Source organism: Camarhynchus parvulus, chromosome 2 (assembly GCF_901933205.1).
Source record: "Camarhynchus parvulus chromosome 2, STF_HiC, whole genome shotgun sequence".
In the NCBI taxonomy this organism is placed as follows: domain Eukaryota; kingdom Metazoa; phylum Chordata; class Aves; order Passeriformes; family Thraupidae; genus Camarhynchus; species Camarhynchus parvulus.
Window position 1 is genome coordinate 16,223,957 of NC_044572.1, and position 27,989 is coordinate 16,251,945.

Consider the following 27,989-nt stretch of genomic DNA (forward strand, 5'->3'; position numbering starts at 1 on the left):
CTGCAAAGTTAACATTTTCCACTGGAAACTGTTGGAATTTGCCTACAAGTGTTCAGGTTTTGTATCTGAAGAACTCAAATACAAATTTCAGGTCCGCTGAGATTTGAGATTTGAGCAGCATTTGGGCTGCTACTGTGTCCTAGGCACTTGGGGACCTTTTGGCCCTGTCACCTTAGAGACCTGTATTTTTCAGATTCACCAATGTTTTCTGCTTTGGCACAGGTCCTGGGAGACTGTTCTCCTCTTCATGAAATATTTATGATTACAAATGGTAACACAAACTACAGTATCTACAGTATCTATACTAAACCACAGTTTAGAAAGTGTAATTTCCTATAATCTTTATTTACTCATCAATGATCTGCAAAATGTATTGGTAGGACTGGTTGTAGGAATTGTGCTCATATATGAAGAGATTTTAATGTACAAACAGTTTAGATTCATTAGTATGGTGAGCTGAAGTACAATGAACTTCATATGTCAACTGAAAAGTTACCTATGTAATCCTTACTTGCAAAATCAGATGCCATTAGTTTTTAAACCTACAAGAATGTGCTTGATTTTTGATGTTATGCTGAAGTATCAGCAGGGAGATAGAAATACTTATTTTTCTCCCAAGTAATAGATGCAAGTGACTGCAACAATTGGCAAGGACCACAGCATTGAGGGTTTGATGTCATTGGTTGATGGAGAGGTATCCCATAGATATTCTGAGCATACCAGCCACGAAGTTGGGGCAGAGGGGACAGTGCTGGGAGACTTTCCTCGGCAAATGACTGAAATCCTTCTGCCCAGTGTTTTGTGTCTTTGAATTATTTGCCACTTTGGGCAACTATCCATCACATATTTTGGCAACCAGCTGGAGGAAAAATATATTTTATTTGTAATTCTTTTCAGCTTTAAACTTTGACTTCCGATTTCCATTTATGCTTACACCTATAATTAAAGAAAAAATTATAAAGAAAATTCTTCTGGATAAGGAGAGCTGGAAAAATTTGTTGCTGTCTTTATTTTTGGAACTTTACTTGCATGGAGTAAGTAAAAAAAAATATATATAATGGAGAAGTATTCCTTTTAAAAACAGCAAGAAAAGCCTTGCTCTTCCACAGAGAAAATCAGAAACCAGTTGTGACACACTCTAACTGTTGTAGGAACTGACATGCAACAATACACACCATATTAGAAGCATTGAGACAAAATGATAGAAGGGAGGTGAATGAATATACTGCACGAATATATTTAACAACCATCATGTTACTCTGGAAATGCTCTCAGGTCCATCTGGTGATAGCTCGGCTCATGTCCAGTGCAGAGCTTGTCTGTCCATCTTAGATGTATGGATATGAGAATGTTCACTAGCAGCCAACATATAATAAACAAAGTGATAGATAACATAAACAAAAGTGAAGCCAGGCAGGTTGGCAGCAGAAAATATAAAATCTGAAAATTAAATCAAAGAAATTCTTTGGTTAGATATACAAACTTTCCGTCATGAGGGAACCAACTCTCACCCACCTAAGAATGTAGAATTGCATGCATGTAACTACAGCGTTCAGATACAGAACATAGCAGTTGGAAACATTGCTAAAGCTGGTAATTTAGGAGGAGGAAAAAGTCACGACAGACAAAATCACATCCCTTTCAAGTAGTAATTCCATTCATCTACTGAAAATGAACTAGTGAAATGGAGAAACTACACAATGTAAAGCAAGTAGTCCCCTTTTTTAGATGTCATCTTTTTATGCTGCTTTTTCCTTCTATGGTGTTTTTCTTTGGCATTTGTTGGATGATATTGTGTTTGGACTCTCCGTTCAAGTCTCCTCTTTTCTACTTAATTTTTATTTAGGTTTCCGCATAGTAGGAGTGCTCTATAGCTGAATTTAAGACCTCCTTATCATAGATCAATACATGTTGTTATTTTCTGGAGGAATTAGGTATATTCAGATTCTTTTAACCTTTTGGATCAATATACTTTTTTCTTTTGAGGACTTCAGACATGATGCCAATGTCAAATAAAGGCTGAGTCATTCCTAGAGTCATTGCCTTTTTTAGAAAAGGCAACTGCATCCTCAGCTTTTACTTTCTTTATGTTTTCATATGATTTCTTTGTGGTGCCTTTGGATGGTTTTAAACAAAGAAAAGGTACATGCTACCACTGTAGACACTTAATATTCTTGGGAAGCTGCCACTTTTTCTAAAAAGGAATCGATTAAGAATTGCCAAGATATTGAAACAGTGCTGCTGTCTCGGCATTTTCCACTCTGACAACCATCTATTTGTACTCTTGGAAGTTACTTAAACAGGGCTTAGAGTTTCAAGGACACTTTAGCTACATGAATCATGTTGCGAATGTAAAACAGACTGTTCAAATTCTTTACTATTGATTTAAAATCAGAGCTTTTTTCTCTGTTAGCCACAACTGAGGGAAAACATAGGGCTGTCATCTGGAAGGGTATTAACACCTTTACCAGATGACACGGATGGATGGAGTGCGTGTTTCTGTGAACACTGAGAACAGTTTGATTTGGGAAGCATCTCCAGGGGCTGTGAACACTGAGCCAGAGGAAGCGGGGGTCTGAAGATGCAGAAAGTTCATTTTTCTGTTGGCTGTTGCTGTCTCGCTACCAGCTGCAGGTAAACCCATCAGTTCAGACTGGTGAATCTGAAATCAAGAAATAGCATTTTCAGGCAAGGAAATTACCCTTTTGTGAGAGGCAGTTCACATAGTCGTGAATAAAGTCCACCATAGGAAAGAGGAAAAAGTAATATATACTGAATATCGATCCAGCTGAGATGTTGCTGTGCTAAGATCATTAGTCTATGGTAGATATTAAGAACTCAAAACCACACATATACACGGTATGTGTTATTATTTTGAACCACTGCTGTGACCCAGCTGCATCAAAGATTGGAAGAGAAAGGGATTAAATTGCCAGCTGGACAAGCTTAAAGTAGAGGGCAATTTTAGTTTAAGTACAGATGCAAGCATGCAAATACACTTGCAAGCATGGAATGTTATTTTCTGTTTTGTACATATCTGCTGTCTTCTCACACAATGTATAATTTCTGTCTATTTCTATAAAGGATATATAGGAAAATATATCATTTGCAGGATGGAAGGAAGTAAATTAGCCCAGATTTTTTATCTCTTACTTAGTACACCCATTGGTTTCCTGATTATGAACATAAAATTATGCTTTAGTTAAAGGACCATATTTAATTTTTCTTACTGTCCCTGTCAAAGGTTTTTGCTTATGTTGATTGAATAGTGTGAGTGATCCTCAGTGGCAAAAGCAAATTGATTTAACTAGAAGTTAATTGATTTCTTTAACATTATGTACTCTATATATTTAACTTGGGAATTTTGTACAGAACAGAAAATCACAGATTTCTCTTGGAAAGTGATTGGGTTAGTGCAGCATCGGAGAGAATAATACTACTTCTCTATTTGCTATGTGATTACTGTAGCTTGTAAAAAATATTTTTTCTCTTACTCTTGCCGTCCTCTGGCTACTTCAGCAGCACAACTGAGTTTCTCCTGCCTGTAGTTTTACTGCTTGCTTCTGCTTCTGGATTATACTTCATGCTTTAGCCGAGATAGAATGTTCAGCTAATGTGATTGGTCTTATCTGCTGATTGAGATGCCTGTCCTCACCTGCCTTTTTGTTCCTTATTAACCCTTATCTCGTATTGGGGTTAGAGTTGCACATAGTCCCTTAGCAGGCAGAGTTGGTGGTGATGAGTTTGTCATGTGCTGTTGATTTCTGATGGCTGCTTTACCACACGGTGGCTAGAGTCTGTATGCCATCACCAGAGTGCTTCAGCTTTCTCCAGGTTTATTGTACTGTTTTGTAAATTCTTGCATCTTTGGCTTTTATGACTTCTGTGCTTCTCCTTCCATTCTGATGCTCTTCATGGTCTTTCCTTCGGTGGTTCAGTCTTCTCCCAGCTCTTTTCAGCTTTTCTTCTTTGGTACCTGTTGCTGGATGACATTACTCACATTATTCTAATTTTATGCAAGTTACTAATTAAATAATCTTGCCAATCTTATATAATTTTCTCCACCAACATTTTCATCCTTTTTTGTTTCTTCTGTAACCTTATCTCAAAGGAAAGCTTAATATGGCTAGAGCTCTCTGGAGAATGAGCTCTGCCAGGTGAGTTCAGGGGCACATTGCTGTGGTTGCTGATAAAGTTACTTTTCTCCTCAAGTGAAACTTTCCTGTGCCAGCCTCAGTGGCAGTTACTGGCACCATGGCAAAGCAAAGAGGTGGGAAAATGTCTGTGTCTCACCTGATGGAGTTGAAGCTGAACTGCCAGAGAAGGTGGCTGCTGCTAATGATCCAAGCTGTGCACTGGGACAGCACAGTCATGGGCCATTTTGTTCCGTTTTGCTGACTGTGCTGCCAGGGCAGTAATGTGCTCCGCAGGCGGGGTCAGCAGCCGCTGCGTTGGCAGTGCCACACTCTTGTTGCAGCTGTTGGCTCTCCTAAAGGTTGGTTTGAGTCGCTACAAAGTTTCTGTTGATGACTATTCACTATTTAAATTTCTAATAATGATTTTTTCCAACTACTACTAAGAAAGAGGCTGCTTCTGTTTCTTCATCCATTCTGTTCACTTCTTTAACCCGCCGTATTCTAAAATGCTTTTCTAGACTACTGAACAGAAAGCATCTATGAAAAATAAAGCTTAGATGGAGATTTTATTTTAATAATGAAGATTAAAAAACATAAGGAGCTGTGTTCATGAATCATGGGCTACTGGTATATTTTTACTCCTACAGATCTCAAAACATAAAGAGAAGCAAAAAATAATATGAAATTTGTCATTGTTTTGTAAGAGCAAAAATGTAATTAGTCTAGTTAAGTGATACACATTTTTCAAAGCGTAGAACTGTTTTCATTAATAACATTCTCAAATTTAAATAAACATTTAGAGTTTCAGAACTGTTTAAGAAAAAGAACTTACAACGTTTCCAGTGTCAGGTTTTCTTCATGTAAGTTGATAGTGTAAAATTTCAATTTATAAACTGTGAAATGATCAGTGATAGTTTTAATATGAAAAATATAGCACTAGTTATTAGACATTTCAGAGATCCGATGAAAGTATTCATTTCCAACTAGATCATGTCTAAGAATTTAGCTGAACATCAATATTTATATTTAGGTAGTGCAGGAGTTTGAATCATACCTTCTTTCAAGTTCTAAATATGGACCATGTTTACATTAGTGAATCATAAGCATAGAACTTTGAGCTGAAATAAAATCTTTTTCTCCAGAGGTGCTTAAATATACATGACCCAAATCTCAGATTCTAGGTTCATAGTTCTGAAGAGTTGTGTATTTGAAAACAAAAGAAAAGCATTTTAAAAACTCCAAATTTGTATGCCCTTCTTGCAGTTCCCTGTGAGAGTTAAAAAATTAGTATCATGGAAATGAATCAGTTCTTCACTTCTTATATATAAAAAGAGAACATTGCTATCTTTACATTGTGCATTTGCTGCACAATTATTCTGGGCAAATCTTGTTCATCTTATGATCCAAGTTTTGTTTCTTGGCACTTGCAATTTGTTTATTTTTAAGTAAATCCCCAATCTTCTCTATACACATCTAGTCTGATACATCATTTTTATATGCTATATTAATTGAATAGTACAAAGATTCTGCTGAAGATCTGTGCATACAGCAGCTTATTCTTGTGTTCAAAACAGACAGAAGTGCTCTTGAGGACAGACTGATCACCTATAGTTGGACACATTAAGTGAAATCAAAATGGCTTTTTAAGTTTTCTTTGCAAATTAGTTATTGCCCAAAGTCTGTGCTGATGACAATTTCAGAGCACTACAGTGGACAGAGAGTAGTGTGTTAAAAGAAGCAGCAATAGAAGACAAGGAAAGAAATCTTAGCATGTTCAGTGTACATCATAAACAAGTTTGTGATTACAGAAGCTCTTCTGAAAGCTTGACTGAGAAAAGACACATTGTTTCTGCTCTCATTCCTGCTCTTATCTGAAATATGTATCTTTGCACTGAGATAAAGTAGTGCTGGAGTTTGAGGAAAAGATTTTACATGGCTAACTGTAATACATTGCAGTTTAATATGTTTTTGGGGAGAAGAAAGGAATGGGTTGATAAGTTCCAGTTCTTGTGAAGTTGAAGTGAAGAAAAGCATCATAAATACCAGGCACTGATTGGTATTGGTTTGTAGTACTTGGGATGCATCGTTGTTCTGTATGCAGTGTCCAGGATCCTGATCTGGCAGTCAGAGCAGGGAAGGGTCTCAATAACGTTAGTGGCATAATTCAGTGTAGAAGTGGACAGAATTGGTTTTGCAAGTTTCATTGTCAAGGGTAGGTTCTTTTGAACATGTTTTAAGTGTCTGCCTTTTACTCTGGAAATGGTACTTTATATTATTTTCATCTGTTTTCTCTATCTGCCTGATTGTTTTTAAACTGGAGTATAGAACCTCATTAAATTGAACCAGTCCATGAATGTGCCCTAGCTTTATGTGGAAAATGTAATTGCAGAAGACTAGTTTAAGAAGTCTTAACTTTAAGTAGCCTGAAGTAAAAGCAAACACTACTTTTGTTTTAGTGTATCTTTGATATTTCACATACATCTTAGAGGACTGCATGTGATTGCATGGCTTTTACATATGTAATGCATCACAATAAGCATTTCCAGGAGGATCCATAATTGCTAGCCTGAGGTTTTTAGCTCAGATCTAAAGTAAAACTGGTCATTCGTTGGAGGGAGATGGTAATTTCTGATGGTAAGTAGTATAAATTTATAACTGTGTATTGGGAAGAAAACCAGAAATAATTAGTGTGTTGAAGTGTTTTAATGAAATCGTACAGTGTGCATAAAGATTAGTAAAGCAATAGTAATTTATCATGAAGCAGGCATGATCTTCCTGTGTGTTTGTTTTGTCGAAGCCCTAAGTTTAAATTTACAGTTCAGAATTTGAAGATTACCATATGCTGTCTTTGCCTTCAGCTTTTGACGTGGTAGCTTGTAGCATTTTCTGGAAATTACTTTTTGTTGTTAAAAGTTTCCTCCATTCAGGAAAAGAAAAACCCTGAAACAGTACAATGGAAGTGTCATGTTTTTTAAAAACAGTTGTATTATCCTTGAGAACATAAGAGTTTCTGGTCATTTGTGTACTCAGTCAAATACTGGCCACCAATTACTAAGTAGCAAGGAAACTGGCATCAGAGAAATGTCACCATTTTCTGTCCTTTAATAAGAAAGGCTGTTAAATAGTCACGTATTGAGAGGAAACTACGTGAAAACAGAAGCAACAAAGCAGTAGGTAGGATTATATCTGTCTGTTGCAGTTACTTGTGGTACAATGTACAGTTCTCACTACAAAAGCTAAAGTATTACTTAACCGTTTTCCACCAATGTACAGGGTATAACAAATAACGAAGACTTTTTGAAGTAGAAAAGAGCGTCAGGAGTTCTGTATCTAGAAAAAACTGTGTATTTTGTGTTATCACTGAGATTTTTTTTGAGCCTTAGGAGAATGAGCTTTCTCATTTCCTTTGCCTTTCGGGATTCTTATTTCCTGAAAGGAAAATTCATAAATTATTTTATTTTTAAGATGGAACCTTTTGTCAGTCTTTGTTAGGCTTTTCTTTGAAAAATATATTTTTCAAGCTATGCATGAACTGGAGAAGCAATAGAGAAGGAAAAGAAGCAAGAAAGACCGGCAACACGTGGTTGATAAGCACCTACATAAGCCAAATTGCTTCAGTAGTATGTTCCTCAATCTCAGTTATGAATTCCATAATAAATTAAAAATTCCTAAGACAATTTGAGGCTCACATGAAAGGAATCCAGTAAGGAGGCAAGTTTTCAGAGCTCCTGTAAAGAGAATGGTTGGGCAACAGCTTCATGTTATACATCTTGTGCTTGAACAGAAGTCTTGGAAAGTGCTTATTTTGTTTAATTGGTTCATAGGACTGTCTACTGTATCAAATAAATTTTTTACTTATTGCAAATATAATTATTTACTTACTTTTGGAGACTAAGGTTTTCTCCTGTTCATAGTTGTAATTTCAAGCTATGATGCAAAGCATGTGGTGTTTTTTGTGTGTATGAAGACACAGTTCTCCACTCACAATTTACTAGTTGCATACATTCTATATATAGAAGCATATTCTTTATGGAGGTGTTTCATCAGTTTGAAATGAAGTAAAATTGTATATAAGAATTATATTCGATCTACTTGCATCACAGTAGTAGATTCGGGATATGATTATCCTCTGCTTTCCCTCCCCTAAACTTTTCAGATGCCAAATAATAATGTACTGACTGTTAATGTTTCCAGGCTTTGCTGTCTGTACATGATACTGTTGCTCAGAAGAACTATGATCCTGTCTTGCCCCCCATGCCTGATGATATTGATGAAGAAGAAGATTCAGTTAAAATAATTAGGCTCGTCAAAAACCGGGAGCCCTTGGTAAGTAACCCTGTCTTTTGGTTTGGGGCTTTGTGTTTGCATGCAGGGTGGGAAGATTATGAATGTAAGTGGGGGATGTTAACTTGAAACATGGATAGACAGACATTACACATGATTATTCATAACATAAAATAATACACTTGTGACTTCCATTCACATTCTTTATTAGTAAAGCATATGAAATGAATAATCATCATCAATGAGTGATCATCATGGTGTTTAAGCATTATATACGTGGGCCAGTCTGAGCATTTAGATCAAATATATATATTTGTCTTTTATCTTGAATTCAAATCATGAACTTAGTTTAAAATGTGAGACAGAGAATGAATCCCCAAAGCAATCTTGACCTGTGTTGTGAACTGTGCCTGTTAGCATTCATGTAAAAAAACATGACCTTTCAATACACTGAAAAGAAAGCATGAAAACATATTTTAAAATACTTGAATTGGAATCTGGGCAAGTTTATAATGTCTGTTGTTTTACTTTGCATTATGAATACTAGAAAGTTAATATCTTCATGGGGATATCTGGAAAAATGAAAGGACTAAACCTAGGTTGTATTACAAGAATATTAAAATGCTTTACTGATTTGATTCTTTTTATTTGCTGTAGAGTGGGAGTCATCTTGTATAAAATTTAACTATGTTCTTTTTATCCTGCAAACCAGTAAGAGGTTTGCTTTATGTTATACTGAATATTTGCTTTAATGGACAGCAATCCTGGAGAAATACCTGCAAACTTACTTTGAGAAGGTCGTCATTCTGTACTTGAGATGACAGTGGGAGAGTGCTGCTTCTGTTAGACATACAGGGGTAGTTTGTCCACAGTAGATATCTTACTATCACTCTAATTATTGATGGATTTCTGGCATCAATAAACAAGAAATGAGTTTTCTTATTGACTGACTGTAGGTGCCCATGGGCATAATTAGAAGTTTGGCCATATGGAAAGTTCTTACTTTGTTTTAGCATCTTAAATATTTTTTCCTCAAATATTTGAATAACAGCTTTAAGCTTTTTGTATATTTTTATCAAAGACATTATTTGAGAAAGAAAACAAGTTTGCTATAGGATTTTGTACCAGAAAGATTATTCCTTCTGAAAGGTATGTGGAGATTTGAACATACAGTATGAAATTAAGCCTAATTGAGGAGCCTATTTTTAGTGTTAATTGTAGCACCTTTTTTTTTATTTGTCAGAAAAAGCTTAATAAAATCTTAACTTACATAGTTTCATACTACAAACATGATCTTTTACTAAGATGTAGGAGTTCAATACCATAAGTTAATAGTAGCTCAAAATGGATTGTATAATAGTAACTTGTAAAACATAACTCAGATATTTTCTGAAAACTTCAGTGAAATATATACTCTGTATATTGGCCTTTTAGATTTTAAGCTCTCCTGAAGAAACCACTTGCTTAAACCAAAGGTTATCCTTGGACTGTTCCTCAAATTCCAGTCTTGCCTCCTCGTTCCGGTGGGACACTGAGCTCTTCCAGATACCTGTGTGTCTGTTTAAGCAGCTCAGCCCCACACAGGCACTCACTCATTTTCCCAGTGGGATGGGGGAGAGAATCGGAAGGATGAACATGAGGAAACTCGTGGGTTGAGACAGACAGTTCAAGAGGTAAAGCAAAAGCTGCATGTGCAAGGAAAGTGAAATAAGGAATTAATTCACCACTTCCCCTGGGCAGGCAGGTGTTCAGCCATCCCCAGGACAGCAGGGCTCCATCACTTGTAATTGTTTCTTGGAAAGACTAAAACCATCGCTCCACACATCCCCCCCTTCCTTTTTCTTCCCCCGGTTTTCTTGCTGAGCATGACAGCACATGGTGGAGGATGTCCCTCTGTTCAGATGGGGTTGGCTGTCCCAGTTATGTCCTCTCCCAGCTCCTTGTGCATCTCCAGCCTCCTCCTCACTTATGGGGTGATCAGCAGAAAAGCCTTGACAGTGTGTAAGCACTGCTCAGCAATAGTTAAATTATCCATGTATTATCAACACTGTTTTCATCACAAATCTAAACAGAGCACCATAGGATCTACCATGAAGGAATTTACCCCTATCCCAGCCAAAACCTGTACACTGTCTTAAATCCACACTTGTGGATTTAAGTTAACAACACTGTTGGTGTTAACATCTCTTGTGTTACAGAGGTAACAGAGAAGGGGTTCTAGATCTTCTACTAGACATGACAGCAGCCGTGGAAAATATAAAACATGTGAGCAAAATAATTTCTTTCATTTAAGACAGTTTTGTTTATTTGCCAATGTGAAAACAGCCTTACATGGAATGTGTTGTAGACCTTTTATTAGGAAGAGGCAAAGGGTAGGATCTAATTGAAGCATTCAAGTACTTTATTGTCACAAGGACAATAAAGTAAAACTCCTCAGCAGTGAAAGATGCTAAAACACAGGGCAGTGGTCACAAGGTGCAGCCCTGGGAGGTTTAGACTAAGAATTAACAGTAGTCCATTAGTTGGGAAGTCCAGCACTGGAGCTGTTAATGTTAATCCATTTATTCTCCAGTCAAAAAGTCTGACTTCCACTTGCAGCATTGTATCAGGATTCTACTTTTAGAAGCAATTGAGTTGAGATTGGAGGTACTATACAATATTTTTACTGGGATAGAGATTGTCTCGTTTCTTGACTTGAAGATACTGAGCTCTTTGAACCTTTCTTCCACTTGAGACACAGGCTCATATTCTATTTGTACCCAAGCAGTAGAGATTGTTTTCCTGCAAAGCCAGAAGCTTTACATCAGTTGCAAACCCTAGACATTCTGAATTGCATTTCCTTTGGATTACTTTCAGCAGTACTCACTGTGAAGCAATTAGGCACTCAACTTCTTTGGAATATACCTAGTGACCATTTTTGTATAAAACTGCACCATGTTTCCTCTCATGCTCCTGTTCGTGCTTTTCTCTGAGTTAAGCACCTCACCAAAGTTCTTAGCTGGGGTTAATCATATATTGATGAAGCCTGAGTTCCCAGGAGTAATCATTTCAAGAGAGAGAAACACATGGTTTGTAGGAGGGCCTTCTGTTTGCCAGATTTCATCAATTCAGAAGTCAGTGCTGAACTTTCCCCCAGTTTTTTTTTCCCCAGACAAGTGTTTTAAACTTTTTGTTAATCCTTCCAGAGTATTGGGTTTGGGGTTTTTTTAATGCTCTGTTAGCAAATGCCATTCCAGCAGTGTCTCCCTCTTTGGTTAGTTGTATGTTGCAGCTAGGCACTTGGAACAAGTCCAGGCAACAGGAACTCAGGCTTGACCTCCGATGGAGAAGCTTTAGGCGAGGCAAAGAGGAAAAGGAGAAAAGGAGACGGATCCAGCTAGAGGGTCTTGATCCAGAGTTTATTCCTGGGCACACAGGCCTCTGAATGTTGCGACAGCTCCAACCGAATGCCCACTGCATGGTCCCATGTCTTTTTAAGCTCAGGGAAAGGGGGAGGGGAAGGGGTAGGTGAGCCACCAACCAGGTAGGAGGGGGGGAAGGCTCAGGGGACAAATGACACCTGGATGGCCCAATTGTCCCCAGGGCTGAGAAGCATCTTTTGAACTTCACCTATCAGACGACGGCCTTGCTGACCTACTGAGATTGATGGACACCTCTCAGCAGGAGGCAGGGAGAGGGGAGGGGAGGAGGCACTGCTACACCTGGGAGGAACTGGGATAGATAAAACAGGACATTGCTTCACACTGCAACATCTCTCAAGCAAGATGAAATTGTGTTAGGGTGTTTTGTTCTAACAAAGGAATTTGGAACATCTCTGAACCTTACATAAAGAGAAGTAGAAACATCTCTTTTCAGAGACAATCCGAAATTCACCTGTCTATGACTGTTCTTTTTATCAGAGAGCTTGGAGAGTTTTTACTTATGCCTACCTCTCCAAGGCTTTTTCAGCCACAGCCCTGTTCCTAGTTAGCGTTAGTGATATCTGAGATGAGTTACCACACTACCAGGGGTTCAGCACCTGGCCTCCTACTACTGCCAGCTTCCAAATGCAATACTCCAGGTTTGTTACAGCTAGTGCTCTGAATAGGATGCTTCTTCACATTAAGATGGTTGCTTCTTTGTCACAAAAATCCATTTCACATAGATCATAATTTGAAGACTTACCTCTATGCCATGCCATGTCTATAGTCAAGAGAAAAAGAGGCAGCTCCAGGAATGACCCATGCCATCCATCTGTTTGAGATTCTTGACTTAATGAAAGGATGATTCAGTCTCCAGAGCTACAGAAGTAGCCTGAACACCTAAATTGAACTATGTACCTCATTTCCACAGCTGAACTTGGCTGAAATTAATTTTGGCAATTTAAAGGAATCATTTATGCGTTCTGTCCATGCAGATGCAACAGCTTTCATCCACCTCACACTCTTAGTCCCTGTAGTTCAGTTCACAATAGTGGATGAACCTAGCTGGTTTTTTGGTGGGATTTTGGTGGGATTTGGATGTAGGGTTAGCTTTAGTCTACATGGTCTACATATAAGTGTACATTAACTTTTAAATAGCTCCTCACTGTAAGGTAGGAAACTAATACTTGTATTTGCGCTTTCAATAGAGAATGAATTAAACTAAGGCTTACTGGAATATTTATTTGCATTTATCATCTGCATGTGCTTTTGTTTAACAGAGAGGTATGCAACAATATTAGTGATGTGTCAAATTCTCGTATTAATAATTTATTTTACAGGCTAGTTTTTCTTTCTTTAAAAAATAAAGACTTAAAATGTTTATATTCTGGAACCAGCAGATAAATGGATGAACTAACAAAGCTCACATCTGTGAAGCCCTGAGCAATGCTTACCCATGAGTGATATTACATTAAAAATGGGAGGGAGGAGGGAAAAGCAACTAAAAAACAGTGGAAGAGCCTTGCTGAATGAGCTTTTATTATTTTTAGTGCTTTTGTATGGTATACCTTTAAGCATTTTTTCAGTCTGATCACCATATGGCTCCCAAACTCCTTATTTTTCCCTTTAGAAGTATTTGAAACTGAGCTATGCTATTACATCTGTATATGTCTCGTTTAGGGTAACTTACACTTTTGGCTCACAACACCGAAAATATTTTCCAGCTTTCGAGGTCCAGTCTAACCTTCTTCCATTTTTAAAGCCCTAAATGAGGAGCTGCACTACACATGTAACTGAAAGTACTGGAGCTGAACATCTTATAAGGAGAATTTCTTGCCAGATTATATATCCCTCATAGTTTAAGCAGGGCTGGCAGCAATACAAGAGAAGCTGCTTTTTCAGAAAATCAGCTCTTCAGGTTTTCAAAAAGAAATCCACTTGTGTTTGATGATTTAAGAGTTCTAAATTGAGAGGAAAGTGGGATTTATAGAACCTTCTTTTAAAATTGTGTACTAAAGGTAAAAATACATAAACTCAAGTACTGTTTTTCATGGACCTTCCCATGCACTTTGGGTTTGTAACAGAGGAGATACTGACAGTGAGCTGACTTGGGTTAAATAATTTTTCTGTCATTTTGAACTTGTCTTTGTCCTTTATATAAAAATTCCAATTTGCCTGTTATCTTTGTGGGGCCATCTTTCTGATCAGTTAATCTATGCCAGGAAAATTCATTTTCTGCCAGTAGTGATAATCACATAGAGCATGAAGTGACTGTTCCACTTGGACAAGAGCCTTATTGTTACTTCCAGATGCTGTCTGGGTCAATAGTGTGGTCTTTGATTGCACACAGTCTTTTTTCTAGCATCTGTCTAAAAAGCCTGGCAAAGTGAAGTTGCACTTTCCAGATATCAGCATGGGCTGGCGTAGTGGGTGATCACAGGGGAGGCCTGCCAGTCCTTGCTTGCCTTTTGAATTTGGTGGCATTTCATGGTGTTTACTTTTAGGTAAAAGGCATACAGCTTTTCTGATGAAGGCTTTTTCCTTGATTAATTAGGAGAGCCTGTTTTGTATGGACAGTGTAGTGGAAATGTCCCGTATTTAGATTTGCCTCTAGCATCTTAATGCTGTTTTTATTCTTTTTGATGGATATATTCAGAAAAGAACCCCAGCAAAATCCTTTTTACTTTAAAATAGGTAAAATATTCCAGGTATTATAAACTTCAAATTAGTAGCTGTCACTGCAAGGTCAGAACTTAATATTGGGATATAAGCTAGGGGGCTTAAGGCTGTTTAATATTTTCCTAATGGTATGCAATTCTTTTTGCACCGAAGTCTAGTAATGAGTTTTTTAAGTGAGATTAGCTGCAGCTAAATCTGTTTTTTTGAAACTCTCAGACTAATTTGAAACTGTAATGCAAACAAGTGCATGCTGATATAATTGCAAAATAAACAAAACATAAGAATAAGGCTGGCAAATAGCAGAATTAGTTTACTTATAGATAGAATTTCATACTAATGAATTTAGAATGTAAATGCAATGCACAAACATAACACATCGGTTTTGCTTTGGAGTGCTGGCTGCTGTTGAAGTTTCAGCCAAAGTGAGTGGTGACTTTTAATTTTACTCTATTTGCAATAAATGCAACTTGCATATAAAAATATAAATTAGTCTCTCAGTTTTTGTCTTTGTGACTTGTGCTGTATTTCCATCTTAGAGGTAGAGGGAAGCAAGTTTATTTACAGTCAGTGAAATTGTTAACTGTAGGAAAATCCCAGCTCTGTTGTTTGTACAATTTCCAGCTTTATGTTCATGAAACACTTAAAAATTGAAGTAGTGATAAATATGATGTTCATGTTTAGAATAAACAGATATAGCAACGTAGCTATAAAAGCTATTAAATTATTCAAGGAACTTCCTTAAAGAGTACTTATGTACCTTACTCCAAGCACAACACTTCTCTGATGGAAGGAAATTTTAACCAGTGATGGCAGAATACACTTAGCACTCAGAGGTGAAGTAATACTGTTCATTCACTAATTGCAAATATGGCAATTTTCAGAAAGTTGACTTGCCTGACAGAGTCCTTAATATCGCTGTTGATTAACAAAGTTAGAGCTATTGCAGGTAGCTAATTAGATTAATATGGGAAAGTAACCATGTGTAGTTAAAAAAACCTGATGGACGAGGCATGCTTTTTTTTCCCCCCTGTTGTTTTTTAAAAATACTGGATCAAGTAACCTTTTTGGGGATGATTATGCAGTATGACTTACCTAGTTAAAATCCCCATTGTAGTTCTGTCTCCCAGAACAGGGCCAGCATTTCCTCCCTGGCTCCCTCCAGTTCTGCCTGAAAGGACTGGCACTGCAGCTGAGGCAGCAGCTCTGCAGCTCCGTGTCCCTTCTCACTTGGCACTGCTGCTGCCTGCTGCTTCCCCATCACCTTGTGCCTCTTTGCAGTGCACCCTCACAGTTCTTGTTGCAAAGGCATTTTTGTCATCCAGACAGCTGTTCACTGGAAATTTAACTACACTATGTCGTTTCACCTCAGTGTCCTGTGCTGTCTGTGTGTAATGTACAAAAACAGCCTTGACTAACTCAGGAAATGTTCCCTTCCTCTGCATTTCTGTCCTGTAAGTGTTTAAGGTGAGCCCCAACAGTCAGGGCACTTCTCAAATGTGTGTTTGTTTATTGATAACTGTAAAGGAAAAAGGTACACAGTGATTTCTGAGCATAAAGTGCAATAATTATGAACAATGATATACCTTCTGTACCTGTAGTATGTAGTATGGCCTATTTTAATGTAGGAACAACAATTTATAAATTTGAAGCAGTAGTTTAGTTCAATTTTAGTAGCAGCCTCAAGTAAGCTATGTTGCAGTTGCCATTAAATTGAAAAGCAAACTTTTGCCATCATTGTCCTTTTTCCTTTAAATCTTTGTACTCACAGAATGCATGAGTTTTGATTGAAAAAGAAGACACATTTTAAGAGGACAGAAATAGAGCAACATATTTTGTACATTCTTTTCATAAGCAAGTATAATTTCTGGCTTAATCACATATTAATACGTCAGTTTTTTGCAGTTTTACGTAGCAAATGTTTTTTAGTGTAGTATTATGTACTTTATAGTGTAGTATATTAAAATTATGCTGAGATAAATCAAATAACTTTTTTTTTCTTTTTTTTTTTTACCCAAGGGAGCTACTATTAAAAGGGATGAACATACTGGTGCAATTGTGGTGGCCAGGATAATGCGTGGAGGAGCTGCAGATAGAAGTGGTAAGGTGTTGCTGTTTGGCATTAGCCATTCAAAAGCTCAGAACAAGATGAGATAAAATGGCATATTTTGTAGAAATTAAATACATCACTATCACAAACAGAAGTATTTGGGCTCTGAACAGTTTTCCAAAGTGATATTTCAATACTGCTGAAAGTATGCTGATTTTTTCCCCAATGCAGTTGCAGCAAGGTATCTTTGAGTTAGTGCATACAGAGGGGCTTTTATATATATATTTTTTATATATATATATATATATATAATGACTTGTTTCCAGTTGATGACATCTGTTTATAAATCACAGGATATGCTGAGTTAGAAGGGACCCATCAAGATCATCAAGTCCTACTCCTACCCCTGTGTCAGACACCCCAAGAATCATTCCATGATGACATTCCTGCTGATGGAGGAACTTGGGGTGCTGACATTATTAGGACATCCATTTGGCATTTCAGCTGGTAGTTCTCAAAATTACAGCACATCCTTGTTTAGTTTGGGAGGATCAGTGTCTGCAAAAACTTAAGCAAGAAGTCCTGAATCATGCATTATGGTGTCTCTTTTCACGGAAGAAAATCTAGGACATCTGTGTTTCACCCTTAGATGCAGTAATGGAGTAAATCTAGAGAAAGACATATAGATAGATAGATAGATAGATAGATAGATAGATAGATAGATAGATAGATAGATAGATAGATCGATAGATAGATCGATAGATAGATAGCCTAGCAAACATTTGTGCCACAAATTAGCATTCCCAGCCTTAGTGCTCTTTGCATTACTTGTACCTGTAGCAGTAGGAAAGTAGTAGAGTAGAAATAGAGTAGAAAAAGAATTGGCATGGATATTTTTCAGACATCTGCATGAAAGTCTGGAAAAGTTGTAGAGAAGGTGGTACTGATTTTTAGGAGGAAGACAGGGAGGTGAGTTAAACAACCACCTTATCAAATTTGTCTGAGAGGACAGTAGCTCTTATATTCACCATATATTCCTGTTTTTATCTTACAGCTTAAAGTGTATGAAAATTGGAGCTTAACATATATGAACAAGGGAGAAACAAGCTGAATGTTAATGGCAGTTTTTGTGTAATACATAGCTACAGTCTCACAACTTCTCTTTTTCTTCTGTAGGGCTTATTCATGTTGGTGATGAACTGAGGGAAGTCAATGGTATTCCTGTAGATGATAAAAAGCCTGAAGAAATAATACATATTTTGGTAAATACCAAACATTATAAAATTAATTTAAGAGAGTTAAGAAAAAGTAATGAGACTTATGTTTTCTACTGTATTTCTTAGAAAAAAGTATATTCTACTATTATGGCTTTTCTTCCAGTGCCATCATTAAAAACCTGTCATAGAGTGTTTTTCCATGCATTACATATATATGCAATTATAGATTACTTGTGAAGAATTAAAGACAGTAATATTGCCATAAGTATGTTGCAGAATGTTGCAGACTTAATTTCATAATCTACAGTTTTTAAGGGGCACCATGATCTGTTGAATTCAAACTATTTTAAATGTATTTGCTAATAACTCGTTAATAACTCATTGTCACTCCATGTGACAATTAATTAATAATACAGGTACTAGATATACTGCATAACTGGTATATGAAGATTTTATTTGACACTGATTTACAGTATATCGCTATATATATTATTCTCTCTACACTCTTGTAAACTGCACAGTCTCTAAAGCCGGGCTGATTTCTCATTATTGAAACACTATTGCAAATTGAGTAATTTTAGACTTTTTCAGAAATATTTAATATTTTTACATTAAAGAAACTGATGAGGGTCATGATAGCTCCATTGTTCATGCTGCAGGGTTTTCTATATAAATAAATACCTTGCTGTCCTGCTGAATTGAGCAGCTGTCTCACAGTTTTGGTTCAGGGACCAAGATCATTCAAGTGCTAGCCTGCTGATATTCATTCTTGCTTTATGGTTTCACATTCCCTACAGAACCATAGTTTCCTTCAGAAATTAATAACTTAAAATGTCTAGAAACAAAACACCACTAGAAAAGGTGTGAACAATTTCCCCATTTACCTTTTTGAGGTACCATATAAACATCAAGAGCTAGTTAGAGCTTATTTCAGAAGTAACAGAATTATTGATTCCAGTCCTACGGCGGGTGCAGTGAGACCTTGGCTGCTGCCTGTCAAGCAGCGAGCCTTGGATCGCAGACGCGCAGCAGAAGAGTGTCTCGCTTGGTACTGGACAGGCCTGTTTCCATTTTGCTTCAGTCGTTGGCTGGCTGTTCACTCTGCTGCTTTTATGAAACTTGTCGGCTGCAAGCAATAGTAGCAGAGCCTCCGACTGATTAGCACTTCCTTCAATAGCAAAATGTCACTGTGGCGGTGGGAATATACTGTGGTTAATAAGTAAAATGCAGCCAGACACACTTTAAGTGGGATATAGGGAAAGATGAATGGATGAGGTGGTTGCTGATGGCTAACTTGTTTTAAGATTTATAGTGCAGGGCTTTTTTTCCATTTAGTACACGTCGTCTATTCAAATATGTTTTGCTTTTCTACTTTCTTAAAGTTGCCAAGTGAATAAATCCCACCCCTTATAGCTCTATATGATAAATATGGCACAAGCCTGTTCGAATTTTTCTATAATTTTTTTTTTTTTTAATGAAATGTTAGTTTGGTTTTTCCAGGGATGTCCAAACTGTGCCAGGAGTCCAACAGTTGCTTCTAATATACATACATTTAAGCGGTAGCATTTTCTCCTGCCTTCAGTACAGAAATGGGACCTCTGAACCATGCAGGTCACAATTTTTAACAGTCCATCTGCCTCCCCAGAGAAGCAAATAAACCCAAGCATTTTAAGTGGGTATTTTAATTTTTGTAATACAAAGTTTGGTTAAGTGAAGCTGTCAAACTCCAGAGATCGTGCTTGGGAGAGGATAGACTCATTATATTCTTTTAAATTCATTTTAATTTCTTTTATCTTCTAAGATTTCTCTGAAATATTAGCTTAATTCTGAGTGCATTTTCTTTTCAAATGTTCACCAGGCTCAGTCTCAAGGAGCCATTACATTTAAAATTATACCCAGTGTGAAGGAAGAAATGCCAATGAAGGAAGGCAAGGTAAGCAAGACTATTTCAGAAGCCATGGCAGTAGCTGTTATGCTGATGATATGTATTTTTTGCTTGGATGACAGAACCAGTAATGGGATTTATACCTGTGGACTCAACTTTTGTAATGTGACAGTACTGTACATGTACTGTACACTGTACACTTCAGTACACAGATGCTGAATTTATGAGTGGCTGTAACATGGTTCTTGAGCCTGAACTCTCAGCTGTGTAGTGGACAGGTAATCTTGACCTTCTGCAAGGACCTGGCTTGGCTCCAAGTACTCCTTCCATCGTTCATAGGTAGAAGACACTTGATAGCATCTTGGTTTAATAGTGTCTTCTCCTCTGTTCCTCATATGGGCACACTGTGCACCTGCCAAGGCCTGCTTGCCTTGAGTCACTGAGCCTTTGCTCCACTGAGTCTGCAGTTGCAGAAGCAGTGAGTTGAACATTCCCATATGAACTTTCAATGCTAGACATCCATAAAGATGTTTTGCAGTAGTAAATATCTACATTATTTAGTTCAGTAGTTTTGAACAGTGGAAACAGAAGAGGAAGATACCTTTGGATTGTATTTAATATTTGATTCTTAAGAGCAAACACTGTTTGTTCCAGATGTTTATCAGAGCCTTATTTGACTATGATCCTAATGAAGATAAAGCAATTCCTTGTAAAGAAGCTGGACTTGCTTTCAGAAAAGGAGATATCCTTCAGATCATGAGCCAGGATGATGCAACCTGGTGGCAAGCCAAACATGAAGGTGATGCCAATCCCAGAGCAGGCTTGATCCCTTCAAAGCATTTCCAGGAGAGGTGAGCTACTGAGAAGCATAATTCCATTATTTTTTGCAGTAAGAGAAGAGACTTATTGGTGAGTTGTTAAGTTAGCATAGTTGGCATGTGTAGTGCTCATAGATTACATGGGTACAATAAATGTGCATTTGCAGCAGGACAACTAACTTGGAAACATGTTGCTGACATACTCTGGATTTCCTTATTTCTCTGGCTAGAATTAATAATGACAAAAACTGATAGGATTACACTGATCCAGACTGAAAGAAAAAACATATGGAAAATAGCACATCAGTATCTGCATTCACGCTGATGTACTATGCAGGAATAAGAACTGCAGCAGGTTTTGGAGAGCTTACAAAAAATTTAGGCAAGATTTAATTTTTTAGATTGTGAATAGATTGCATTGTTTTAAGTTAATTTCTTACAAAATCTTCTGCATATTTTGCAATAGTCTTATGATATTAAGTGTTTATTAATCCCAAATTTGCAGTGAAAACTGAGGAGCTTGTGTCTTTTCCCCACCACCTCCCATTTTATAGGAGATTTGCATTAAGAAGACCAGAAGTGCAGGTTCAGCCACTGAAAATTTCCAACAGAAAATCATGTAAGTCTGTTAACCTGGAATAGAAATAACACTCCACATCTCTAACCTTATAAAATAGCAGTTTGTTTCACCTATAGGATGCATTTCTACCGGGCACAACAGCCTTTTGATCCCATTGTATCAGTAGGAAAATAAATATAAATAATGTCATTAAAAGCTTTAAAAGAAGCTAGAAACATTCCCAGACCTCTGACTTTGTTTTTGAAGTACTGAGCCCAATTAATATTTTGATATGTAATATTTCAAAGGTTGAAGAGTATTCTTTTCCTGTTGAAACAGTACAGAGTTGGCTCAACAGTTTATATAATTTTGACTGCATCAACACAGTGACATTTACAGAGTAAGATGAAAGGTCTGATAGTCTCCCCCTCTCTCCCCCATATAGTTGATAATTTTTTGTGTCCCATGAAGCAGTAGAATTTTTTAAAAGTCAGAACATTCAGTTCATTGATACTCATTCACAGAATCACTTCTTACTGCTTTTTAAACAAACTCATCCTTAATAGTATCTGCTTTTAAATATGGTAATTGCACAATATAGGACAAATAACCTCTAAGAAAGCACATACAGTGAAACAAATATTTTTCTTCACTGGAATTTATGTCAACATCTGTTTTAAGTATTATTGCATATTTTACTTGACCTGTTATTTCTTTCAGTTGTACAGGCTCATTACAAAGTGAGCAATGTAAGAAACTGTCATGCTACAGCAGGATCTAAATCTTAAATACAAACATGATTGTGAGTTCAAGTAGAAGTATTCAGACAGTGGTCTAATATTTCCAACCACCTTTCATTATGCAACAATGAAAGAAAAAATATGGATACTATGGCAGACAGTGGATGCTGGCACACTAAGTGCCAAACTAAATGCTTTTAACTTTAAAACTCCTCACCAAGGTTTCTGTTGCAATTTTCCTAACTTCTTGCTGTGGTTGTGTTCTGAAGCTTGACAATAACAGTTATTTTTCTGATAATCTTTATTTTCTATCTTTCATTCCATTTCACTGTTTGATTGTGTGCCCTAATGCTATTGTTAACTCCAAAGCCCTTGACTAGCCCTGTAATTACAGTAACAGACATTACAGTTGCACTGTAGCTTTTCTATTTACATAGATCTTAGAAACAAGAGGAGCTTCTCCAGCTTGTAGTAAATCTGTTGTTTTTCTAGGTTCTAGGTCAAGTTGCTCTGCCTCAGTTTTGGAAAAGTGTCTGATCCCAGGGTATAGCTATTTCTCTCTGCCCACTGTTCTTGAATCTGGATAATACACTCAACAAGAGCCTTCAAATAAGGTGGCACTGGTGCTTTTGAAGAGGTAAATCAGCTGCTGCAGCAACACCGCATGAACCCTTTATAATGGACTGCATCTTTCTAGTGACCTTCAAGTGAAAGGTTTTACAAGATGCATCTCACCCTTCCAAATAGGCAGCCTGAACTTGATTGGGAATTGCTAAAATTCAACCCAAAGAAGACCCAGAGTACAATGCCTACTGTTGTCTCTGCTTTTTCCACTGACTGCCTTAACTAGCTTGAACAGGGAGAAGAGTTCCTGTCTTCCTCCCCTTGCCTTTAAAATATGACAGAGCATGAGAGTCAAGCAGTATGCCTATTACTGTTCTCTCTTGGAATTTCTTTGAACAAAGCAAGTCTCAGCTAAACACCATCTAGAAGGCAGTGGTGCCTCTTGAAGGAGGAAAGACTGCAGAGTAATGTAGGTTTGTCATTCTCTCTCTTCCTTTTTTCTTAAGACAATCTGCTGCAATATCTGCCAGATTTTCATGGGAATAGGGGAAATGCTGTTCTGAGTAGAGACTTATCCCTTTGTTCAAAGACTAAACCTGTTTTTAGTGTTGGGAGGGAATTCAGATTCTTTGTAGAGAAGACATTTTAAAGATCAGAATTTAGCAGTAGAAAAAAAACATTGTGCCTAGGATGTTGCTCAAATTGCTCTCAGGAATTGCTCTCCAACTTCTACTTGCTTGGATTTTCAAGATTCTGCTGGGAAACTCTGCACCTTTGTGATCTTTCTAAAGTATATCAGTTTTTTTTGTGTTAGCAAGCATAGCAGTGAAGCTGTGAGGTACGGAGGCCGTGTCTGTATTTGAGCACAGCAGTCATCTTGCCAAAACTGGGAGATGTTGGAAAATCATGCGTTGCTCAGCTGAACAAACAGCATTCTGACAGCACCAGAAACATGTAAGGAAGGTGACATAGAGAACAGAAAATTGGAAAGAACTGCTGGGTTCAATTTTTTTTTTTTAAGCCCACACATGAAGGTGGGAAATCGTTAATGCTTGATTTCTTCAGTTTTTTTTAATCCTTCATCCTAATACAGGGTTTTCCAGAGCTTGGAAGGGTAATTATGTGGGGAGACATGTTCTGTAGATCATCCTGAACTTGCTGTGTATTGAGAGGCTGGTTGCTGGTGCAGTGATGCAGTGGTTCCTATCCAGTCATGTGACCTGAATTTTCTTAGCAGTTTGGAGGAAAAAAGGGTAATTTGCCAGTTGATATTATTATGGCTTCCAAATTAGATGAAAACTTATTGACTTCAGGAGAGCTGCTGAGAGAAGCCCCTTTCCTGACAGGACTGGGAGTTGCACTAGGAAGCTTTCTTGACACTTGGTATGTAGCTGTGGTTGTTAGTCTGCTGCATTTAGTCAACTCATTCCACAAATCCCATGTTTTGTAATGAAGAAAAACCTTGATACATACCTTTGTTTTTAATAGGGAGAATTGAGGAAAAATACTCTGATTTCTTGAATGCCCAAAAAATGTCAGTCAGCTCTGGTTTCTTAGGTGGGATTCCAGGCTGGTAGTGTCCTTCTCCTTGAAAATTAATCTAAAAATCAGTTAAAATCATATAATATGCAAGAAGTGTCCTATAACTTCTTTTTTTTTCTTTCTTCTTAAGCCAGTCCTGGAACTGGAAAGGACTGTTATATTTATCTATACAGAGAGCTCTCTGAAGCAGTCAACAACTGTTTTTGCTTTGATAATTTCAAAACCTGAAAGGAGATAGATTGGATTAATTCTGGGAAGCCTTCTTTCTGATTCCTATTTTGAATTTTTCACTCTTTTCAGTATAGCAATGCATGTAGTTGTTAATCTTTACACATACTGGTGTATCATACATTTGGAAGCAAAATAAAAGTGGGCTTTTTTGGTGATGATCATATATTGACAAAAGAGTGAAAAATACTTTCTACAAAACTTTTTCTGCAAGAATTATTTGCACTGAAATAAACAAACCCAATCTAGTTCTAAGTTATTAAAAAGATTAGTTTTTAATGGAAATACCAATTCTTTTTTTCACTTTAATAGCCAAGTGAGCTGTTCCATTGTGTCTATGTGTAAATACCCATGCCTTTCCCAGCATTTACCCCATTTCTTGAAAGATAGAACAGAATCATTCTCACATTGTACCCCTTAAAGTGAAAAGCATTTCGCATGTCATGAGTATACTGGAGGAGGGGGCAGAACAGTGTACACTCCATAATGAAATCACACTTTCTTGTGAGCAAATGGAGAAGATGCACATTTTGATGGTATCTTGATCTGAAGTTAAAGGAAACTGACAATGTAGGTGGAACCTGCGCTGACAAGAGGAAGATTTAGAAAAAGTAGGAATAAAAATATAAAGGGAAAAGAGAAGAAGTGAAATTTTGTATTGAGGATGAAGAAAAGGAGAAAGTGTTGCAACAAGGGCAATGAAAGAACACATGGACAAAAGCTGCCCATAAACCCCATTAAGCAAAACCCCATAGAGAATGGGCTTTGAAATTCTTAGATTAATGCAATTAACAGTATTATGCAGGAGCATTTCTATAGTCGCTATTTGTGCAATCGTTCAGTTGCGTGTTGATTCTGTTTAAATAAAATACTAATGTATTTACTTTATAAAAGTCTTTGAAACAGTGAATGCAAAAATTACTGACAAGATCTCTGAGCTGATTTGTTTTGCTATTGTTGGTAGAAAAACCTTAGTAAGTTCAACATTAATATTTGATGCATGAGATAAGTGGCTGTTAGGTGTTTTGACCTGCTGATAAGATTACTATGTAATTCCCAGGCTTAGGGTTAGTGCAGAAGTGATGGAAGAGTAACAAACCATTGAAGTAATTTCATCATTTTTTCCCATACTTAACAGCAATGACTTTTCAGCAAAAAGCAGTCTTGTACATTAATACTGTGGGGAAATGATACCGAGGGAAAAAACTGTAAGAACAAGCATAGGAAAAAAAGTAGGAAAATGGAATGAAAGTAAAGGAACAGAGTTGCATGAGATTGTGTGAGTAGGATTAACCCTGCATGTACTGGGGTGGTGAATGAGCCACATACCTGAGTGAGTGTGAGGGAACTCCCTGGGATACAGAGGGAGGTTCTGTAGATGTGTCTGCCTACATGCAATTGGCTTTTGTGTGTCTGAGCTTGTGAGCCACTGCTGAATGCCAGCTCCACAGAAATCTACTCACCTGATATTCCTCATAAGTAATACTTAACAGCATTCCTGGCTTTAGGTGATCGTCTTAGTTTGGACAGCTTGTCAGCCAGAGCTGCCTCTGAGAGTTCTCCTGTTTCTGCATGCTGGCTAAATTGGGGTGACATGAGACTTTGTAGAGGGAACAAGTATTTGTTTAATAGCTCCCACTCTGTTAACTTCCATACAAAGAGTACTCATGCTCTGACTGCGATAGATATTGCCAACAGGTTTGATCATTGTTGCACATGTAGCTTACTTTAATTTGTAGGCAAAAGTGATAACCTGTTTTATTGAGGAAAAAAATTCTTTGAATAACAACCAAATAACTTACTATTCTGCAGTTGTTATAAACTGCAATAATCAGGCAAGAAATTATACTCCTTCAGCATAATTTTGTTTTCACAGTGGTTACTGTGTTTATTCTTACATTATGTATGTGTTGTCTCTGATGAAAATTACTGGTAACTTTATGTTTTATACTAGTGTGGCCTGTAAACTCTGTCAACTTTTGCCCTATTCATATGTATATGTGTATACCCATTCCTTGTGTGTACAGTTTAATATATGTATGTAGCATATATGACAGAGTTGTTCTGAGATGTCTTTTCCATAAAAATACATTTGTTCTGTGTACTTAATGCTAAATGTAAATACTTACTGTGATAAAGCCATCATCATATAGTTTTTCTAGGGCTTAAAACCCATTTTACTTTCAATTTTGATTTATGAGATGTGATTGGCATTGTGTGAGCAAGAGGGAAGACTTAACTGCAGCCAAATGGTGTTCATTCAAACAAGATGTAACCCAGTTTACCCATAGTTGAGTGTCTTGAATTGAAGATTATGTTCTGCCAACAAAAAAATTTAAACAGGCTAAAAAAATAAATGCTTTGTATTACTTGTATTTGAAGACCAAACATTTAGGATAAATGTATAGTAGGATTCTTTGTGCTTGTTATAATTTCTGCACAGTCTTAACTCTGCCTTTCTTCTCAGTATTTTTCTGTGTTCATATTTGAAACTTGATTGCTCACCTGCAGGTAGTTACAAGTACAAACAAAAAATAAACCAGACCTATAGAGTTAAATTAGCACATTAACATTTTTGTTCAGAAGTCTCCTGTCCTTACAAATCTTAACTTCCTGCTACCACAGAGAAATTAAGAAAACCTGAAGCTGGATGACATTTGAGTCAAGTTCACATGAGACAGAACTGGAAATGGATCTGTCCTTCACTGCAAGACTATCATTCTTCATTTTCCAAATTATCTTCATAGAGATACTGTTATCTGATTGTTTAATAAGAGAATTAAATTTGATCATCTTAAATTTCCTGTTGAATGAACATAATTTATCATCCAATCTACAAAACTCCAGAGCATAAAACCCTGCAAAACAGTATAAATGTTGATTGCTATGTGGGGCTATTCATCACTAAAAAATCAAGAGTGTTTAATATATTCATTGTAATGCAGAGTGTTGTACATCACGATTTTTTGCTTACTAAAGTAAAGTATAGTTTAAGGCATAATGCAACTTGTTTGTGATAAGAAACTAGAACAGAGCTGCTGGATCAGATTTTAGATTGAGAAACATTTAAGTAAAATTGCTTGGTGGAAATATTTTTGAAAGAAAGTCAACAAAAGCAAAAAATCTTAATCTGATGCTGGGCTCTTCCAAAGAGTTGAGAACATTCCTGGAAGTGGCCCTGGTTTTGAGCTTCCTAAGTAGTATAATTTAGGTGAGGCCCCCAAAAACCAAATCTTGATTACATTTCAGTTAAAATACATACAAAAACACAGTGTATATGATACTGGTTTTCATTGTTATAGTTTAGCATTATTGGCTATGCTGAAATCTTTCTAAAATGAATAAAACCACCTAAGCTTCCATTGTGCTTGTGTTTCCTACTTCTTTTTTCCCATTTGACTTGTTACAGCTTTGTTGTCATTTCATAAACCTGTTTCATGACTATTTTCTTTGGAACTTCCTCTCCCTTCTTACCACAATACATTTAATTGATTGTATTTCTTATTTTCTCAGTGTTTTATTTGTTCCATGTTGCCTTATGGTTTGGGTTTGGGGTTTTTATTCATTTTCTCATTGCTTTTGTTTTCCTACTTCCCATCAGATTTCCTCCTCTTTAGACTTTGACCTCTTTTAGTCTTTAACTTGTCCCTTCCAGCTGAAGACCTTTCCTTTCTCAGCTCACTTCCATTTAGTGAAACTGTATGGGCCCCAGTTTTTCATGTCTCAAAACTTTGGAACTTTGGGCACATACTTGGTTCATGCATACAGCTGCTTCAGATGCACAGAGCTGTGTTTAGTAGTGAGTCACAATACAAAGTTTCCTGGCAAGTAACTTCTGGCTTTACTAGGGACAGGCAGTAGCTCCAGTAAAGGTCAGTGTCAAGTTCAA

At 37.0% G+C, this 27,989-nt stretch overlaps 1 protein-coding gene across 5 annotated transcripts in view; it reads left to right on the top strand.

Moving 5' to 3' along the window:
• MPP7 (membrane palmitoylated protein 7) overlaps positions 1–27,989 on the top strand; it is a 147,047-nt gene that overhangs the window by 93,103 nt on the left and 25,955 nt on the right. For all 5 annotated transcript variants that reach the window (XM_030971137.1, XM_030971140.1, XM_030971141.1 and 2 more), the window contains 6 exons: positions 8,331–8,462; positions 16,517–16,598; positions 17,724–17,809; positions 19,623–19,697; positions 20,304–20,500; positions 21,022–21,086. In XM_030971137.1, the coding sequence (XP_030826997.1) occupies positions 8,331–8,462; positions 16,517–16,598; positions 17,724–17,809; positions 19,623–19,697; positions 20,304–20,500; positions 21,022–21,086 (637 nt within the window). The remainder of the gene's footprint in view (positions 1–8,330; positions 8,463–16,516; positions 16,599–17,723; positions 17,810–19,622; positions 19,698–20,303; positions 20,501–21,021; positions 21,087–27,989) is intronic.